We start from the raw sequence: 20,615 nt of genomic DNA, 5'->3' as shown, positions 1-20,615 counted from the left end.
TATAACAGCTATACTAATATTTAGATTTCATAGCAGTTTAGTTGGTTGTTAAGTGCATATTATGATTTTGAGCCCGAATTATATTTTATAAAGTGAGGCGGTTTGCACTCTTCACTTGCCAGAGGAGAGAAAACGTGACACACCGGCTTCCTTGCATCATTTTTTCATTATTATCTGCTGAAAAACCTCAATAAAGAACACCAGACAGCTCCAATTATGCCGATCATAACTGTACAAAGAGACATTCTATTCAAAAGATTGGGTAAAACATACAGTGAGTTGACTGAATTGATTTCTGTACCTCTTATTTTGATCACAACATTGATTGAAAGAAATATTCCCAAAAAAAATCATCATATCACCATCGACACACATGTCATGTCTGCTGCATGCTGGTCACTGACACTTCATGGCCAATGGCAATATAAATGACTGCACTGCCACTGACAATGCCACATGTAGCAGGGCAAAATGAACTGAACCAGCACTACATACATCGAAGTGCTGCTGTCTGGCTGTCAGTACAAATCAGTCAAGACACCTTTCTTTGCATGCCATGCATGAGCACAATCATATGATGAAATGTTCTGTTTCTTCTTTCAGCCAGTGAAGAATTTGATGAGTTGTGCTTTGAATTCGGTCTGGAGTTAGATGATGTAATTGAGGAAGAAAAGCAACAACCAGATGGGGTATGCGTCATATAGGTTGATGAGTTCAGATTGAACCAGTAGTCTTGTATCTTACAGTGAACTTATCCCTGCATTCTGTTGTGACTTTGTCTTCAGAGGACTAATTTTAAGTGAATGGAACTATCAAATAAACAGCATGGACTTTCTTTCTGTGTAACAGAACACAGCATGCTGTGGATGATTTGCCATGTGTCATATTTATGACAATGGTCGTTGTGCTGAGCAAGGCCTTTGTTGAAGGAACAGGAAGAACTGAGGTACATTTTCACAGTTCACAAATATTAACTTATGTGGATTATATGAATGGGGGATAAGGGCCAATTTACAAAGATGCTGCCTATTTGATCAAAGTTTAGAAGTTTTCAGAACCATGCTATCATAATTTTGTCATTTGTTTGTTTTTCAGAGTGTACAGAAGGTTGTTGAATATAAAGTTGAGATTCCAGCAAATAGGTGCGTGTACTTTGAGACAGAGATACCAATGTCAATGGTAGTGGCTGAAAAATCAGGATGCCTTGACTGTGATTCCAACCACAGATCTTTGGTTTGCCAGTCCACTGCAATACACAGTATCATTGAGCTATCGTGGAGGTTCCCTGTTGTTCTACACTGTGTGATACATCATTAAAATGGCATCACTCACACAGTCAGATAGCTCAGACAGGTCAAAGGCTGGTTGTTCTATATATCATTTCCATAATTCCTTTAGCAGCTGATCATCAATTATCCTCATGATTGAATCCTCCTCCTAATGATTTGCTCCGTCTCTTTTAGATATGACTTGTTGTGTCTGGAAGGTCTGGTGAGGGGACTTCAGGTCTTTCTCTCTCGGTAAGTAGTCAAGTAATCCAACCACAGACTTAGGCCAGAGTGATATTGTCATTATTCTTGACACACATTAGAACTCGTTCACAAAGATAAGGAATGCCGTCAAGATAAACAGGAATAAAAAAGCTACCAGTTACTGAAAGTTTGGTGATGTGACAGTGAAATATGACACGAACAATTTGATTTTCCAGTTGTATTGTGGAGTTTCCATCAAATTCTCATTTTGGCAATCAGTCTCAAAATGTTTCATCTGTTTGCAGGATTTCTGCACCGAGGTATCAAGCTGTTGCACCTGCAAATGGTGGTTCAAGACAGAAGCTGGTTATCCAGCCTGAGGTATGTCTTTATCCGGTTTAAGTTTTCAGACCTGGTTTGTTACAATTTTAAGATACGATAGGTTCAGCTGGGCTTATGTACTCCTAGATTTAATAGTATTGTGTCTCTTTTTACTGCAGACTGCCCAGGTGCGACCGCATGCGGTTGCTGCGGTTCTGAGGAACATCACCTTTGATGAGGACAGGTACAACAGCTTCATTGAACTACAGGACAAGCTGCATCAGAATATTTGCAGGTTAGTTTGATTGCTAAAAAATGTTATATTCTCTTATTATCTGGCACTGCTCTGGAAATCATAATGAACAGAATTATGTTATGTAAAGGATCTGTTTAAGGGTGTAAAATTGGTAACAAAGTTTAAGGCTTGACGATACATGTACTGGGCCAGTAATGTTTTCCATGTTTTGATATTTTTGCACCAATGGCAAATGCAAATGTGGAGATGTGTAGCTCTCATTTTTGCTGTCTCATTGTCAAATTGCATTTGTGCTTATGTTCACAGGAAAAGGGCTTTAGTAGCAATTGGTACCCATGATTTAGACACAATCTCAGGTCCATTCTTCTACACGGCCAAGGCACCGAACGACATCAAGTTCAAGCCACTCAATCAGACCAAAGAGTTCACTGCTGCTGAGCAGATGGAGTTATATTCTGTAAGTCCTCTTTTATGGTGTCGGTTTGTGTGGCAAAACAGGGTATATGCAGTAGAACGATAGATTTGTAGGATCATTGTGTAGTTTAAAGGGTGTGTAAATCTGGTCCCTTGATTGTAGTTTAGGTCAAGTACTGACAGTGGAAATGTAGGTTTTCTCCACTATGGCAGAGAAATACTTACTTGAGAATAACAGCTCCTAGTGCAGAGCGAACGCTGACGAAGAAGAACTCGCCAGCAAAGACCTGCGGTGGTGCTTTCCGTTTACTTCTTGTTGTTATCCTGACTTTCTCCTATTCCAGGGTGATAGTCATCTCCGACATTATCTCCCGATCATCCGAGACAAGCCTGTCTACCCTGTCATCTATGACAGCAATGGAGTTGTTCTATCTATGCCTCCCATTATCAATGGTACATATGTTTTACACTTAAATGATGACACACTGAGACAGACTTAAAGAAAAAGTATTGTACTTTGAAGACATTCAGTGATAAGACTGACAAGGCTTGAATAAATATGCAAGGTTTTTGGTGTTCTGGCTATACCAGTTGTATTGTGAGTCCAAAATATTTTGTCTTGGTAAACTCTACCTTTATGAAATTCAGTTCTAAACTGGCCCAACTCAAACGCGTTTCAGAAAATTATTTGCAACTGACGATGTGACTATGATTTAAAAAACGCACTCAACAACTTGATATTCTATTGATAAAACGGCTTTTGTTTTCATCTTAAAGGGGACCACTCCAAAATTCACCTGGGTACAAAGAATGTTTTCATTGAGTGCACCGCTACAGATCTGACGAAAGCCAAGATTGTCCTGGACATACTGATCACGATGTTCTCCGAGTATTGTAAGGCACCATTCACGTGAGTAGAGTGTGTTCTGAGTTTGCTTCTAGATTTAAATTGGAATTCAGGTGATGTTTATATTCTGGCTGAAAAGGCAAATCAGTCATGTGTGGTAGCAGAAATGAATAAGCGAGACAATCCCTTTTGGTGGTAGCCCTCAATACAGTTGGAAGTCTGTTGTTTTTCATCATCAAGATTATGTTATTGGTCTGGTCTGATACTTGCCAGAGTCGTGGAACTATCATTTCAATGGGCAAAGTACATTTGAGTCAGCAAATTTAATCAAGGGGAGTAATTTAGGATTTATCTTTCTTTCTTACTTCAGAGTGGAGTCTGCTGAAGTTGTACAACCTGATGGAACTAGTGTCATATACCCTGTGAGTATTACCACTTCCTACTATAATCCATTAATCAATTTCACGAAAACTGAGCAATTGCATGTATATGCAGCCTGTGTCCGTCAAGAATGTTTACACATCATTTTCCTTGGAGAAGATTGATGCAGCTTTGCTGTCGGGAGCAGATATGTACTGGCAAATAAGGAACCCTTAACACCTGTTATAAAAGTTCAAAATATTGACACGTTTTTTAAAGAATTACTGTGTTTCCTTGTTACAGGAATTAAAGTATCGAGAAGAATTAATCAGTGTAGAAGAAATCAACAAGAAAGTTGGAATCAGGTGAGCGGAATCTAGATTTTTGCACCACGAAGGTTCCAATTGGAAATAACTTAAAGCTAGTTGTTGTAATTCACTGAAGTATTACAATGTTGCAATTGTCTATTCCTTTCAGCATATCTGCAGAGGAAATAGCTAAACTCTTAACAAAAATGTGTTTGAAGTCGAAGCCAATGGAAGGTGGTCAGATGGTCAGTGTAGAAATACCACCAACAAGAGCAGGTAGGGAATGACAATTACAGATTCTTTTATTTTTGAAATATTTTCATGGTACTAGGTGCCAAATGCACTCCCTAACCAAGTACCAGCTCATCCTTTCCATCCACATCCACAGCTGCAACAAAGACAAATAATGGTCTCCAAAGAGGAATAGAGAGAGATTCTGTGCAAGTTTGGGAGGAGTCACCATAGCCTCTAGGCTTGACAACATCCAGCATATCTGTATCGAACTTACCTTAAGGATATTCTTTTCACAGATGTGATCCATGCGTGTGATATCATCGAAGATGTCGCCATTGCTTTTGGATTCGACAACATTAAGCAGACGATACCACATACGAACTGTATTGCTGACCAATTCGCTATCAACAGACTGACCGATCTTTTACGGACCGATATAGCTGCTGCTGGATTTACTGAAGTTCTCACATTTGCCTTGGTGAGTAATTCATATTACCTCATGCAGTTGTATAGTCCAACCTTCCATGTCAAAAATATTGCGTCTAATACATGTAGATGTACCAGTGGCCCTTTACTGTTTATCAAAGCTTTCAACTGTTTTACAGAGCATTTGTGTCTTTGTTACAGTGTTCCAAGGATGACATCTCAGACAAATTAAACAAGACCATTGCTAGTACAAATGCTGTTCATATCGCCAACCCAAAGACGTTAGAATTTCAAGTACGTATTTTATTAGTTTTTCTTAACCATGCTATGTCAAGGCCAAGGTATAGCTTTTTTGGATGCTATCATTTCAGGAGCCAAATGGCAGTATGCTTCCCAATAACTTTCCTACTTTCTGTCATAGAGTGCCTTTGAACACATTTAAAAAAACAGACCTGGTTATATTTAAGTCACTTACATGATGATACAAGGAATGCTTGCAAAATTAATCAGGATAATGCTAGATTTCTCTCTTGAAAGAATTACTTGTTCAAAAGTTTTATAGTACAAGTAATCTGTGAAATGAAACCTTTGCGTCATACTTTCAGGTTGCTAGGACAACGCTTTTACCTGGCATCCTCAAGACGATTCACTGCAACAGGAAGATGCCACTCCCGCTGAAACTGTTTGAAATCTCAGATATTGTGGTGCAAAATAAAGATAAAGGTAGGAAATGATTTGAAAGAAATGATGAAAAAGCACATAAAGTCATTTGCAAGAGTTAAAAACCTCCCAATATGATTATCATGTCCCTTCTTCGATAGACACTACAGCTTATTTTTAATACCCATTTTACAAACATATAGCTGTATAAACAGTATTGAATAATATTTTGGAATGTACAAGTAATATTTTGTCAATTTCAGATGTGGGAGCCAGCAATCATCGGCGTTTCTGTGCAGTCTACTACAACAAGATCCCCGCGTTTGAGGTGATTCAGGGGCTGTTGGATAGGACCATGCAGCTCCTGGAGGTGCCATTCAGGACTGGATACCACCTGAAACCCTGTGAAGGTGAGTTATAACTCAAACTAGGATGGCATTAGAGAAACCATATCTCCATCTTTCAGGGCCTGGTCGTTTAAAGCATGTTTTGTCACTGACACTGGCTTTTAGTTTACTTGGCATTGCCTCCTTTCACATAATGTCCTCAACTGGTCAGACTTCTCTGCTTCAGACGCGACCTACTTCCCAGGACGATGTGCTGAAATAGTCGTGAAAGGAAAGACGATAGGAACGATTGGTGTGCTTCATCCAGATGTTATCGATAAGTTCGACTTGAATCTTCCATGCTCGGCATTTGAACTTGACTTGGAACCATTCCTATAGGTGGCAGGCCTACCAGACTTTGGTGGTGGTGCGGTGCAATGACTAAAATTGAATTGTGACATTACAAATGTAGCTTATTTCTTTGGAAGATTTCCATATTTTCTCATGAATCTTTCCAATCTGTCTCGTGGACATCTGCCTCCACTATCACCGTCCCACTAATACCATCATTATGACGGTGATGTTCATAAAGTGGGGAAAGAACTGAGTGAGGAAAACTCGTCATGAAGAACAGCAAGTGTTGTACCCTTCAGAACATAATGGATTCCTATTAGGCATTAAAATACAAAATGCACAGCCAGTAGATTAGATAATCGAAGTTCGAAATCTGAAAATTGTGGCATGAAATAAATTATGATGTATGATTGTCAGTTCCTTATATAATGGAGGACTATCACGCTTCTCTTATTGAGCTTTCAGATGTGTGTCATTGTTTCTTAAGAGTCGCATACATTTCTTTAGCATGATGCTATTAGCGAAAGTGTAGTAATTATGTGCTTTCACCACATTGATTCTTATCAATAAATCTTTAAAATGAATATTGTCTTTCCTCTTCTCACAAGAATGAGTTGTCTGCAAGTTAAATCCATCGTTCCATACCCATCTTTACTTTGATAGACTGGGATATGACACAAATGAATACCATGGGAATATTATTTGTCTATCTCTTAAGACCATTCTTCTGGCCGTCTATGACATGACTAGAAGGACCATGATTGTACCCAATACCAACCACTATTTGGATGGATTTGGCTACAACACAAAAGAGATGTCATGGAAAGACATAACCTAAGTCACTATGGTCCTCGGACACATACTGGTTGGACCAAGGTACAACCTATATCACCTTGGTTGTCCGTCGTCTGGAGTGACATACTGGAGCAAACATTAGACACAACCTGTATCAACAAGGTCACCAAAGGCACAACCTATATCACGATGTTTGGCCAGTGTCTAAGGACATACTGGAGGAACCTGATCATGAGACACAGCCTTTATCAACGAGGTACCATGACACAAGGCACAATCTACATCAACATGGTTGTCTGTAGTCTGCAGTTGGAGGAACCTTAGACATAACCTAAATCATTATCGGCATACGTCTCATCCATGGTAGAGCAAGGCACAACCTGTCTTACACCATGCGAGTAAAGATGTCAATGATTACACTCTGGTTGTCAGAAGCCTAAATCTCCATAATCATGGTCATCAGCCACATACAGACGAACATCACACAATGGGGGAATCAAAGACGCAACTGAATCGACAAGACCAAATTAGACCTTGGTCGAACAACCTATTGCCAACATAGTGACAGAGGAGAGACAGTCACCACCTAAACTTCGGACGCAGTGGGCCTGCCTCGTCCTGTCGCCCGGAGAAACGATCAGGAGGACGAAATGGACTGCATGGGAGTCTATCACTAGCAGGCGCGACATGCCTTTGAAGGGACAGGGTTAGTCAAAGCTGTGTCCTGTGCCCGAAGGGATGCCGTGGCTGTCTATTGCATTGATTGAAGACCAAACACGGGAAGTCAACTATTGGAGGAACCAAAGACACAACCTGTATCAACAAGGTCACCAAGACACACGGCACAATCTATATCACCATGGTTGTCCGTAGTCTGGCGTTGCATGTTAGACAACCCAAGACGAAATCACACGGTCATCTGCCAGTAACATACAGACGGACAAAGACAAAACCTCTATCCTTGTCGTAGTTTGTTGCCAGGACATGCATACAGAAATAACCATGACAGTCAGTCACAAATGCAGAAGAGCAAAGTACTTCATCCATCGTCGGACATCAGGCCGAAACGCAGTGTACACTTATTTCGGTCTTCCCCTCGTCCCAGGCTAGGACCATCTTGCCTAAGACACCTAAGACACGTCCTCAATCATGATAGTCGTCAGTCACAGGGCGGACCAGAGCACAACCTATATTGCCATGGTTGTCCTTAGTTTGAAGTCGCATATTAGAGGAACCTAAGGCATAACCTGTGTCAATACTCGGCACAATCTACATCAGCATGGTTGTCCGTACCCTGGAGTCACTGGAGGAACCCAAGACACAACCTGTATCAACGAGGTCACCAAGGTACTCGGCACAATCTACATCAGAATGTTTGTATGCAGTCTGGAGTTGCCTGTTGGACAACCCAAGACGAAATCACCATAGTCATCTTCCAGTAACATACAGACGGACCAACACACAGCCTCTTTCCCTGTCGTCGTTTGTGGCCAGGACATGCATACATACATCACCATCGATGACAGTCAGACATAAATACAGGAGAGCAATGTACTAATGGTTCTTCATCCATCGTAGGACATCAGTCGCCACTGCTTTTGGTGATTCGCTGTCTTTGCCTCGTCCTAGGTAAGGACCATCTCGCTCAACTGAGCTGTCATCGTTATTCGCCATGTGGTTCTCAGGCCACGGTTCATTTTGCCCTCTGAAGCGCCGACTTCACGGCAGACCTTGGGTGTTGTCTCGATATATTCGGAAGACACGTTACATGCCCAGGCCATCTGAGACCACACTCTGGACCCAGTGGACCCGCCTCGTTCTGTCGCCATGAAGGAAAGATGGTCAGGATGACGAAATTGACTACATGCGAGTCTATCTTAGTTTCACTGTTGTCGCCAATTGCCTGCAGTCACATCCGACGTGGGACATAGGCCGCAACGTAGTAGCTCCACTGCTTTCAGGTGATTCGCTGTCTTTGCCTCGTCCAGGTAAGGACCATCTCGCTCAGCTTAGCTGTCATCGTTATTCGCCATGTGGTCCTCAGGCCACGGTTCAATTTGCCTTCTGATGCGCCGACTTCACGGCAGACCTTGGGTGTTGTCTCGATATATTCGGAAGACACGTTACATACCCAGGCCATCTGAGTCTACACTATGGACCCAGAGGACCCGCCTCGTTCTGTCGCCATGAAGGAAAGATGGTCAGGATGACGAAATGGCGGATACATGGCGGACCGAGGCACAGCCTATATCACGATGGTTGTCTTTAGTCTGGAGGAACCTGGTTGTCTGGTTGTCTGTTGTCTGGAGTTGCATGTCAGACAACCCAAGACGACCATTGGACAGCTCAAATCACCATGATCATCAGTAGCATGCAGACGGACAAAGGCAAAACCTCTATCACTGTTGTCTCGTGTCCAGGATACTGACACAGATGGTGTTGTGGGCTTAGGTTTCTTTAATATGTGACTCCAGACTTAGGACATCGATGGTAATACAGGTTGTTCCTTGATCCGCCATGCATGTGGCTGACAACCATCTTGATGGTTGTGTCTTAGGTTCCTCCAGTATGTGACTCAAGACTAAGGATGACCATGGTAATAGGTTGTGCGTTGATCTGCCATGTGAGTGACGAACATCATGACTTGGGCTGTGTCTTTGGCTTCCGTGCTTACACAAGCGTGCAACAGACAGCCATGATGATTTCAATTGCGTCTTGGGCCACGTATACATCCTGCACGATACTCTAGGAATGGGACAACTAAAGTAATATTGATTGTGCTTTGTTCGCCTTGTGGGACTCAGGTGATTGGCGGCGACATCAGTGAGACTCCGATGGCTTTGGCGGGTAACGCGTCTTCCGAATAAAGCGAGACAACATCCCCAGGACAGCCATGAGGTGGGCACAACAGAGAAGGAAGTCAACTGTGGCTTATGGACCGCATGGCCTCGCCTGGGACAATCAGGCAATGATAGCGACTCACCAGAAGTGGTGGAGACACTGTATTGCGGCCTTATCTCACACGATGGATGAGGAGCCATTCGTTAGTTGTCTTCGGTATTTGTGACTGACTTTCATGGTGATTTCTATATGTATGTCCTGGCTACAAACACAACCTAAGTCATCATGGTAATCAGTCACATAAACGTGGACCAAGGTACAATCTATCTCATCATATGGAGTCTGTTGGAGTCACATGCATGTATGGGAATCATCTTAAAGTCAACATGATCATTGTCCATACACTGTGGACAAAGGCACAACCTATTTGACTGTTGTTGTCTGTAGCCTGGAGTCGCACAGCGAGATGCAACTGAGATCCTCCTTGTCATCAGTTACATGAGAGACAAAGGTACAACCTATATCAGAGATGATTTTTAAAGGACTGTCCACTTCTGATGTCAATCAAAATTCGATCCATCCCCTGTTTGTCTTTGTGATGAGTCTATGTCAGAATGCCAGATGGGCTTATCCAAGAGGGTGGGGTCAATGGAGATGCTTAAAATACTGTCCTTCCGAAATTGGGTTTCAGAAGAGTCGTAATTTTTTTGGACCAGTCTTTACTGGAATGGCACAACCAAAGGGATTCAGGAGGTGCCTTTGATATCTGGCTTTGGCACTTCAGGCAGGACAACCATGGTGATTAAAGTTGCATCTTGGGTTTCTTAAAATGTGACTCAAGGCTACTGGGTCATGGTAGGAATTCATCCTCTGGCGTTATGTCAGTCGCTGATGCTCGTCTGTTGTACACCACCTACAAGGCAGACAGGCAATTTCGTTTTACACTGCAAGGAGCGAGTGTTGACACGGACAACTTTTATGCAGCATCAATAATTTATTTCAACATTTCAAAACAAATTCAACAATAGTTCACCTAAAATATACTTCATGGTTGAAATATCACAGCATGTATGCACTATATCCAAGAACATGTTGCCCAATATTTGTAAAAATCTTCATACAATCTACAAGCAACATATTTTGGGACACACTGTATGCACCTCATTTACTTGTGTAAGACAGCACATGCGTGTGTGATATTTTCGATGCTAAGAATGAAATAAAATGGCAGTAAAGCAAGGCAGAGATGCTCTAAAATATTTTCCATTTGGACCCCATGAGCATCCAACATAAAGCCTTTAACCCTCCAGGGGTCAATACCCCAGATATATTTACTCAGTTATATTCAATTCAGTGAGAAAGAAAGGTATTTCATAGTTTAAAACAATGCATCAAAATATACACTCAGCAATTCCTCGACATTCCGTTTCAAATGTCAGCACTGCCACTTAAAAGGGTATGATGGCTCCTGGCCTAGTTTACAGTAGAGTTACTTCCATCTTGAATTTGTGATAACACAGTTCTTTTTAAACTATTCAATTAGTTTCATTTAGAACAGTCTCAATGGTTTCCTCCACAACCACATCATCACCACTCGTATCATCGGAGTCTCCATCGCTCTCAGAATCGCTCTTTTCCCTTACAATAACGTCACCAATAGCGACAGCTGCTGGCGGCAGTGATGCGTCATTTGATTTGGGTGTAGCATCTTTATCAATAGAGATTTCTCCATCAACAATGGTAGGCAGTAGCGACACATCCTTTGTTTCAGATGGGGCGTCTTCCCCAATTGAATTATCACCATCGACCTGAGGTGTGGAAGGATCATCGCAATAAGGCGGCTTGATTAGAACCTGCAACAGAGAGCAAACAGGTTTAGAACTATTCTAAGGAGACAACAGATGACTGTATAGTATTCTTATCCCAATGGCTTGGTGACCCAATGACCTGCCTATTAGATACGATTAAACTAGAGGATACTGAGTCTCCTTTTTTGATCTGAGACTTAAGTGGTTAAACAGAGCTGCTAATATTGTCGCTAAAACAAAGCGTAAAAGAATACGTCAAAGACTTACGTTCCATTTCAAGGGCTGTGGGTCAGATTCTATGATGCACTGAACCTTGGTAAACAGAGTGATGGTCTGTTTCCCTTCTTTCCATACCAATGTTAGTCTTGGTACCTTATTCCTCTTCTCGCATTTTGCCTCCAATAAGTTGTGTTTCTGAAAAAAAGGGGCGTAAAATGATTATCAAAGGGGTACGCCGTTCTACTGATATCTACTGACAGAGGCTACATACTGGAAAGCTATAAACTAGCATGCCGACTTAGCAGTGGTAAATATCAGTCCTAAAGTCTCCTCCTGGATATAAGCACAATGACAGTGGATCGGCATGCAAACTTGATAATTACTTACATTTGTATAAACTCTCTTAATCACTCCAAACTTCAGGATGAGCACATCAAATGATCTGTCCAGCACTGACATCACCATACCGCTTTCTTCTATTGGACCACTCTCCTGAAAAAGAGCAAAAGATGTCTGATTACGTTTATGAGCTCCAGCAATATTCTTAAAGTCATCCAAAAGTATAACCAGTAGGTGATCAACAGCATTGGTACAAATAACTTCTAAACTTTTCTTGTTGGACCAATGGTCTCAGAGATGCAAGTCATATGAGTTCCCAAACCATTGACTTTACAATTCACATATCTTGGAGTCTCAATCTACAAATCTACAGAAGACCTTTCAAAGTATTCTCAAATCAATTCTCAGCAAAATCTGTAGTAAACTAAGAGTTTAAATGAATACTGACCTTGACGAAGACAGCAAAGAACATATCACTGCTCATCTCCGAGACCCTCTTGGCATTGGACTTCTTCAGATTACAATGGTCAGCTTGTCTTTGGATGATATTCTTTGAGGCATTTGGCTCAGGGGTCAAGCCTGGAGCATAACAAGAATAGAAAAGAAGTAAATACATAACCAGCCACTGTATCATGGTAATAACTTGATGATACAAATAAATCTCAGCGATGGTAACAGTGTTACATAATCTGTGAAACAAACAACAGTGATTAGGATATCTCTCTTCAGTCATGATTCTAAGGGATGTAAATACAGAATTGGCAGTGGTGATGACCGCAGCAGGAAAATGCTCAAGTGTTTGCAGACCTTCTTCATTTTTTCAAATTGCACCAAAGAGTCAAATATATATTCCAGTTTTTGCACTCACCTAGAGCAGCAGCCAATTGCCGATGCACGATGACATCGGGATATCGCCTGATTGGTGACGTAAAATGTGTATACTCTGGGACGCTGAGAGCGTAATGCCAACAATCCTCAACCCCACTGACCGTCCCGGTGCAGAAATATTTGGCAAGCTGCATTGGCTTTGAACATAGCACCGTCAGTATCTGTAAACGGCTTTGTGAGTCTTCGTCATCTCCGTACAAGGCAGAGAGAGATTCCTTTAAAGAAAGAATTCAATGCTTAAAGATATAGAAAAGCTTATAAACTCTCAGTATCACGCCTTCAATTTGAAAACATTAAGAGCGGCTTCCTATCATGGTTGATACATCTTGTAGACAAATATGAGAGGTATGAGTTCTATTGACATTATTACCTACTGACTGTGCTAATCATCTCCAAGTGTATAACCAGAGAAATACAAAATGGCTAGGTGATACAACCTGCACAAAAGAGCCCGACAAATATACTACGTATTGCTGAATAGCTTACATGGAGAGCACCTGAGCTGGTGGCATCAAGGGGGATATCCATCGTCTCACACATCTCCATCTGAAATAGAAGATCCGAAAACATCCTAAATATTCTGTATCTCACAGTCGCAAGGTTTCCTTCCAGGGATATGATATACATGTAGGTCATCACACCACAGAAGTCACCAGGGCCCTCAGAGAGGATAAGATTCATGCTGATATTATGATAAGTTCTTGTCCTGACTCATGGTTCCAAGTATGATTGTGAGTAGGATCGCTTCTCCATGTAACAAGAAAGGATGACACAGGTGACCGACCAGGTTTGTTTCCACTGGGAGATTGCCACCTACTCCTTCCCACTTGTTTAGGGAGTTCAATCAAGGCCCAGTTGATACTTTACCTCAATCAATTCTTGTAAGTCATTCTACCACCACACCAATCAACTTACCAGATCTTGTATCATCTTTGTCTTTGGCGGAGGATGGCATCGCAGCATGGCCTTCTCGGGGAACGCACGACGGATCTTGTTAGCCACAGACATATTGGCCAGCAACATGAACTCTTCAATCAACCTGGAAGGGAAGAGAACTCATCATCACACTGGTCCTACATAAACAATGCGGCCAAACGGATATTTGAAATTGACTGCTCACAAACAATGGTGGACAACACCGCTAAGTAAAAGCAAAAGTAAAAGCAGTCATATATCGTAGTTCGGAGGATGAGACACTGTGCTTGTTCTTACTTATTGCTGTCTTTCCCTTGGTACACCTTCCAACCACATGGCAAGCCGGTCTCCTTGTCCAAGACAAACATCAACTTGACCTGATCCAAGCGGAGAGCACCATTGTCGGCTCTTTTGGCACGTAAGTTCTTTGCAATCTGAAAAAGTTTACAAAGGTCATACATGTAGAAATATCAAGCATGTTTCAATTCTTGTCTTTGTCTTCTTCTGCAGTTAGTCTTGTTTCATGTGAGTTTGTTACAGGCTTCTCAGCCAGGGAGGAGTCCACTAGGTATATGGATGCTCCTCACTTCAAAGGGATAGGTAGGGATTTCATAAGTGAAGCGGGGAACAAGAATCAAACTGAAACTCACCTTGTCAAAAATTAAAATTCTGCTCTTGATCTGATCAATGGAGACTCCATCAGATATTGGTGGCAGTTCTTCCCTGGTCCATTCCCTGTCAGGCTCATCTAGGAAACCCTAGAGAAATATGAGAAGATCAATAACTAGTCTGCTGAAAGATGTGCACAGGTGCCTAATCTATCGTAGGGCCACAAGGGCTGGACTCGGCTGACTTGAACAGGCATTTACTGCCTGGGTTTTTATCATACATCAGTTTTCCTTTTCCTGCACTGGTTGCCTACTAGGGTTAAGGCGGGAAGTCCCCCCCCCCCCGAAACAAGTGACACTGGTTTACAAGATACTAGTGGTGAGTGGTCAAACCCGCAAGCAACCTGCAGGTAGCCTTGCCTGACCTGATCCTGATACTATCGAAAAGTGGCCTTACCTGCGCATGATCATAACTCAATTTGACACACGACCGAATGACACTCCTGCCAAACCATATGTCAAGAATCTGTGAAGAGAGAGGCCAAGGAGTCAATTTCTATTAGAAAGACACACAGTGGTATCGGCAAAGTTCAAGGAGACAATCACTGGCGATGACACGTTGAAAATTTAAAGCTCTATCATACGAGTTCCACTGTTTCTACATTTAACTTTTAATTTAAATCTTGTCTTCCCAGATCTATGGGTATCTTGAGGGCATGCAGATGATACTATCCTGGTCAACATACATGTAGATGTGCTCCCTGTGTTCTTAACTTTCATGCATATACGTGTACGGGCATATGAATGAACCTATATTCACACAGACTGAATAGAGTGTAGTTTCAGTAGTATGATAATTATTCTCACCTCGCCCGTTTCAGTCATTTTCCAAATGACGGAAAAGGTCAGTCGATCTTCATCTGGATTCAAACTACACAACTGTTCACACAGAAGCCGCGGCAACATTGGTACTACCTACAAGGAATAGAAGATAAATCAATTTCAAGAGGCAAGCCAAGCTATCGAAGTAGTGGCCACTACCCATCTTAAAGTACCCTTTGGAAGTCCTATCCATTGTGAGTGAGGACAGACTATACAAGCCGGTGTCTGGTCGCACCAAGAACATCAGCAATAGGCCCTGGCCTGTTCCTTCCCTTCACTGGTCTGATACACGACTCCCTTAAAACCCAAGCATGAATTTTATGGCTGTCATGACAAGGGCTGTGCATGATTTCGAACTGTCATGACAAATACTGGCATACATGAAAACTCAACACACAATACAAGTTCACAGCTTGTCCTAAAAGCATTCAACCTACCTTCTGTACTAAATACACACTGGTCGCCCGACTGGCTGCAACACAGTCCAACTCTGTCTGCTCCTTTACAAAATAGCTGACATCGGCAATATGAACACCAATCTCATAAGTGCCGTCTCCATTGTCAACGCAAGATAAAGCGTCATCGAGGTCACGAGCAGACGCAGGATCAACAGTAAACACAATTTCTTTTCTGAGATCTTTTCTGGTTTGGAGTTCAGATTCCGGGATTGTCCACGGGAGATTCTTTGGGAGGGATTCGAGGACTGCCTGGGAGAAGTCACTGTAGTCAACACCATAGTCGTTCAACATGCCTTCCGTCTCTGGTTCTATCTCTCCAGCCTCTCCAAGACTGCGCTGAACATTCCTGTAACAGAAAGTAGGGTTTTTGACAACTGAAACACCTTTAGTCAATATCAAACAGAGTCAACTACACGAGTTGTTATATATCTTACTTACAGTTCTATACAGAAAGGCTGTGGGTATATGTAAGGTGTAGTGGTACAATTATAGCAATGGTATAAGACCAAAGCTCTACCAAGTACTCCTATCAAATTCTTTAAACATTCGAAACTGGCTACATACCCTTTAGCATACTGCGACCCTTCCTCCCACTCCTTTATCCTGGCCACAAATAACGTGTTGGCAAAGTCTCCTGGCCTCTCCAGAAAACCTGAAATACCACAAATCAAGTGTTGATTCAAGAAATTCAATCAAATTGAACAAAGTAAGCACAAGATAATTTTTTTTTAAATGTTGCAAAATGTAAGCGTCATCTCCGCAGAATCATTCACATATCGAGAGAGACCTGGTCACAATGTCTTCATGTACATAGCTCTGAACAAAAAATCTGATCAAAGATGAAATATCCACATTGTACAACAAAGGTATCAACAACCAAATTCCATAGATTTCAAGAGAGGCAAACTCGTTATCAAAATATACCTTTGGGACAGTCCTCTGCTGGAACTTTGATCCTTGGCATGCGGTGGTCGATTGGGGAGAACAGCATGTAGTTCTGGTTCTTGTCTTTCATGGGTTTGATATGTCCAGTACAGGCGCGGCTGTGCAGCTTCTCTACGATACCAACAACCTTGCCACATCTCATCGAGTTCTTCTCGACTAATTTCTCCAGAACATTCTGGACACCTTGTGGTAAATCTTTATGTTGCTTGGCCTGTCAAGAAAACAATGACAGGTGAGATTCTGAGTGTCTGAGATTTACCACTTAGGTAACTTTATAATAATATTTTTTGGTAAAAATCACTTTTTTGCAATTACTTGGCATAACTTTTGCAAGATCCACAGTGTTCAGTAAAAGATACAAGAACTTACATTTATGTCTACCAGCGGTGTCTTATCATCAGCTAGGAGTTGGACGACAACAACATCCCCATTCAGTGCTCTGTTCCTATCAGCAAGGCCCTTGATGTAAACATCTGAACTACCATCCTGAAAGAGAAGTCCATGGAGCAAAGTGTTATGATTCAGATATCTTTTGGCATTTTGCTTTCGTTGAAGTTTTGGTTGAGTTGGGAATGCATGAAGCTCAAGGCTCGTAAGATTCTTTGACTGGCGTGGCTTGCTTGTCTCCTCAAAATTTGACAACTAATCAAAACCAGAAGAGGCGGTAAAACGATTATCTGTACTTACTGGGTGGGGAACATACGCGTCTTCATAATTCTTTGGGTTGATTCTGATCGACCCCTCAATGAGATTTCCCTGCTTCAGCAACGAGCTCATACTTTCCTTATCCAGATATGGCTCAAACTGGATTTGCTGTAAATGAAAATTGAAAGTTTTGTTGAATGATAAATGTTATACTTATCCTGGATGCAGTTTATTGCTGATGTTACCCCCCCCCCCCCCCGCCAACCAGTGAACATTCACCAGTATTGGTGCATACATGTACATACAATTTAGAATTGCCAAATTACAATACCATTCCACTTACATAAACTGCAATCATCGCAACAGCTGCGGGGAATCCCCCCCAATCAATAATTATTTCAAGTGCTGCCTCTTACTGGTACTGGATGAACTACAAATGATGATAACTATTTGATAGGCTAGAATAACTTCAATCAATTGTGGAGTTTTCTGCTCTACCTCTACAAATAATGTACAATCCAAATACCAAACACTGAAAAACTTCAAGAGTCAAACTCACTTTCTTCTTCTTTGAAGCACTCCTTGGTGTACCTCGACCCTGTTTGTTTGGTGTGCTTGCATCTTGGTCATTCGGGGTACCCCTGCCGTCTCTTTGTCTTGGCGTCTGGTTCTTTGAGATCGTCATGCCTGGAGGAAACAGATGTCACACGAATGGAACAAGTGTAAAACCCAATTTTTAAAACGTTTTTTCAACAATGTGTGGTTGAACCTTTCTATCCCACTTATTAAAACTTTTTACACTGGTCTAATAAACTTTTGCAACTTTTCTTGACTTAGGATAAGTTTTTTACTAAACTTTTATCCATTTTCATCAGGAAGAACAGTAAGCGTTGGACAGTAAATGCTATTCCTTCGGTTAAAAGCGGATGACAAATTAAAATGAGTTTTTACCTTTAGGTGTACCCTTCAGTCCACACTGTGGGCTTTGGTTGGCTTCAGAATGACTCCTAGGCCTGGCAGGACTCATTCCATTCCGTGGCGAGTTGTTTCCATATGCTCCATCCTCAGTATTACGTCTTCCCTGGCCTTGGCCGAGCTTTGGTCTTTGACTCTCTGGAGTCCCATCTCTGTTTTGGTGGTGCTTTTTATTTCTCCTACCCTCCTTAGCGTTTCTGGTGTTATTGGGGTCAACATCACCAGGGAAGAGACTCTGACGGGGAGACTGGCTCGCTTCATCAAACATGTCAAACTGCCCATCATAAGACTGACTATAATATCTGTCCCTATTCTTTCTACCAGGTGAAAAACTAACAGGGCTTGATCCATGTCTTCTGTCAAACTTTGCAGGCAGAGAGTCGTGTCGCTCTCTTATGTTGTGCTCTTTCAGTAACTTAGAGTAACAGCCTTCCTTGACTGGTGTCTGATTCGAAACCTTATCAGTGAACTTTCCCCTCCCCTCCTTGTCTTTCTGATCCCTTGTTTTCTCTTTCCCCTTCTTTTTTCTCGCTTCATTCCTTGGCAAGTCAGCAAATTCATTCGACATTTTTGAACTCTCAACTGTCCTACCATTTTTCTCCAAGAACTGTTTCACCAATTCCGGCAATTCATCACTGTCATCGTCAAAATCGCTTGGCTTCCTACTCAGAAGTGAAGCCAATGCAACATTTTTACCCACTTTTTCTTTCTTCCTTCTCTCTCGTCTTTTCCGACTGCTAGATTTTTTACTACACCCTGCGTCAATCGGTTCTGTAGCCCTTGAACTTGCCACATCAGATCTGCTTGTTCCAGAAACCGACACAGGACATGAACTATCGACAATATCAGGCAATTTTGCAGATCTCGACTTCACTTTCTTTGTATTATCTTGCTCAACATCATCAGCATGTCCGACTACATCTGCAATTATACTTTTCTTCAGCTTCTCCATAGATCCAACCCGTTTAGGTACCCTGTTAGACTTCCCACTGCTTTTGAATCTATCTTCAACTTGACCAGGCATCTCCCCGTTCATCTCACACGCCAATTCCTTGACCTCAGATTTGGGTAGGATCGTAAAACTAGTCTCTGCCTCTAAAACATCAACAACAACACGCATTTCTTCCTCGGATTTTTTAGATCTCTGTCTACCTCCTCTTGTTCCACGTCTGCGTTTCTTTTTCTTTTCTCCCTCAACTTTAACAAAACCACTATCTTCATCAATGTCATCAGACCCTGAATCTAAAACTTCCGGTCTTTTACTGAAAACACTGTCAGACTCAGGAGCTTTTTCTGAAATTCCTAGATCCCCCAAACTGTCCTTCTCTAATTTAAAACCAAATTTAAAATTTGCAGGTGCCAAGTCAGAAGTAAAACTTTTATCTCCATCTTTCTTCTCAACTGGACTCTCCAGCTTCACAGCTTCAAGTTGAGCTGTTATTTGATCCATGTCAGCCTTCGTTTTCTTCTGCAGTCTGGGACTAAAGATGATGCCACTGGAAGCTGGCGAATCCCCAATGGGCTCAACTACACTTAGCGGATCAATGAAATCACTGCCTCCTTCAGCCATCCTTCTCACAGCAAATCAATCTGCAAAGGAAAAGGTATTTGGGTGAGTTTATAGAGCAGATACATGTAGACATAGAGCTCCAAGTCCATATGACTTGGAGTGTACTGTAAGCATGATAAGACGGTTTCACCACATCGCTCAATATTGCTCAGAAAACGTGATGACGCAATTTTGCAAAAATGTCGCGAAATAGCAAGATGTCAACATAATTTACAACAAAAATAGGAATAAGTTTACAACTACGTCATTTACAATCGGGGATTGTAAATTTTAACTCAAACATCTATCTATCATATAGGCCTACATGTTCTCGGCAAATCATGAATATGAATATGACAGAAAGTGATGAACTACTGAACTACTGAACTGCATCCACTGATCCAGATCATGAGATCCCAGAAAAAAAGTGATGAAAACGCCAGGTTCAAGAAAGAATACCGCAATACTTCTACCAACAAGGAGGTTTACAACTGTACCAATTAAACTGCTCTTGCCACTGAACAGACTCAAATCGCTAAAATAATGATCACTGAATAAGAAATCGTCATAAAATTGCAGCAGACTTTCTCAAAATTTTTAGAAGTTGTGAAATAGAAGTGAGTGGGTGAAGCTAAAACGCACATCAGGAATGGAAGACGGACCATCGACAATCGCATTGAGAATGCTGATTTGCCGAGAACATGTACATGATACATATATTTCTGTAGTAAATTACCCAATGTTTATTACTAAATAGATTTTATCTCTGT

General features: G+C 41.7%; 2 protein-coding genes across 4 annotated transcripts; one reads left to right on the top strand and one right to left on the bottom strand.

Annotated features, from left to right (window-relative positions):
* The first annotated feature begins 140 nt into the window (after positions 1–140).
* LOC135496667 (phenylalanine--tRNA ligase beta subunit-like) lies at positions 141–6,541 on the top strand. Its single transcript, XM_064786111.1, has 17 exons — positions 141–274; positions 604–689; positions 1,096–1,142; positions 1,464–1,520; positions 1,778–1,853; positions 1,973–2,088; positions 2,356–2,506; positions 2,808–2,916; positions 3,241–3,373; positions 3,681–3,732; positions 3,974–4,035; positions 4,148–4,254; positions 4,509–4,690; positions 4,840–4,932; positions 5,244–5,361; positions 5,562–5,708; positions 5,872–6,541. The coding sequence occupies exons 1-17, from the start codon at positions 217–219 to the stop codon at positions 6,021–6,023; spliced, it is 1,746 nt and encodes a 581-aa protein (XP_064642181.1). The 5' UTR covers positions 141–216; the 3' UTR covers positions 6,024–6,541.
* A 4,058-nt stretch (positions 6,542–10,599) lies between these two features.
* Positions 10,600–20,462, bottom strand: LOC135496947 (DIS3-like exonuclease 2). Of its 3 annotated transcripts, none has more exons than XM_064786549.1 (19): positions 20,343–20,462; positions 18,273–19,886; positions 17,881–18,008; positions 17,364–17,489; positions 17,046–17,162; positions 16,656–16,887; positions 16,296–16,383; positions 15,711–16,077; positions 15,259–15,366; positions 14,849–14,917; positions 14,434–14,541; positions 14,081–14,217; positions 13,784–13,907; positions 13,355–13,414; positions 12,849–13,083; positions 12,429–12,559; positions 12,029–12,133; positions 11,690–11,836; positions 10,600–11,467 (listed from the first exon to the last, which is right to left on the bottom strand). In XM_064786549.1, exons 2-19 carry the CDS (start codon positions 19,864–19,866, stop codon positions 11,150–11,152), a joined length of 4,194 nt encoding a protein of 1,397 aa, XP_064642619.1. In that variant the 5' UTR covers positions 19,867–19,886; positions 20,343–20,462; the 3' UTR covers positions 10,600–11,149. The 3 variants fall into 3 exon arrangements, with proteins under 3 accessions (XP_064642619.1, XP_064642620.1, XP_064642621.1); XM_064786550.1 differs by having other exon boundaries at positions 20,226–20,456; XM_064786551.1 differs by having other exon boundaries at positions 20,234–20,456.
* Positions 20,463–20,615: the final 153 nt, after the last annotated feature.

The sequence above is a fragment of the Lineus longissimus genome, chromosome 12 (genome assembly GCF_910592395.1).
Source record: "Lineus longissimus chromosome 12, tnLinLong1.2, whole genome shotgun sequence".
NCBI classification, from domain to species: domain Eukaryota; kingdom Metazoa; phylum Nemertea; class Pilidiophora; order Heteronemertea; family Lineidae; genus Lineus; species Lineus longissimus.
The sequence above is the reverse complement of the archived record's forward strand: the minus strand, read 5'-3'. Positions and strand labels throughout refer to the sequence as shown.

Coding starts and splice junctions, on each gene's coding strand:
- LOC135496667 (XM_064786111.1), top strand. CDS start 217: ATGCCGATCATAACTGTACAAAGAGACATTCTATTCAAAAGATTGGGT. Junction 1,521..1,777: donor CTTCAGGTCTTTCTCTCTCG/GTAAGTAGTCAA, acceptor ATCTGTTTGCAG/GATTTCTGCACCGAGGTATC. Junction 4,933..5,243: donor CAAAGACGTTAGAATTTCAA/GTACGTATTTTA, acceptor TCATACTTTCAG/GTTGCTAGGACAACGCTTTT.
- LOC135496947 (XM_064786549.1), bottom strand. CDS start 19,866: ATGGCTGAAGGAGGCAGTGATTTCATTGATCCGCTAAGTGTAGTTGAG. Junction 15,367..15,710: donor GTGTGTATTTAGTACAGAAG/GTAGGTTGAATG, acceptor TATTCCTTGTAG/GTAGTACCAATGTTGCCGCG. Junction 12,134..12,428: donor TCTTTGCTGTCTTCGTCAAG/GTCAGTATTCAT, acceptor GCTCTTTTTCAG/GAGAGTGGTCCAATAGAAGA.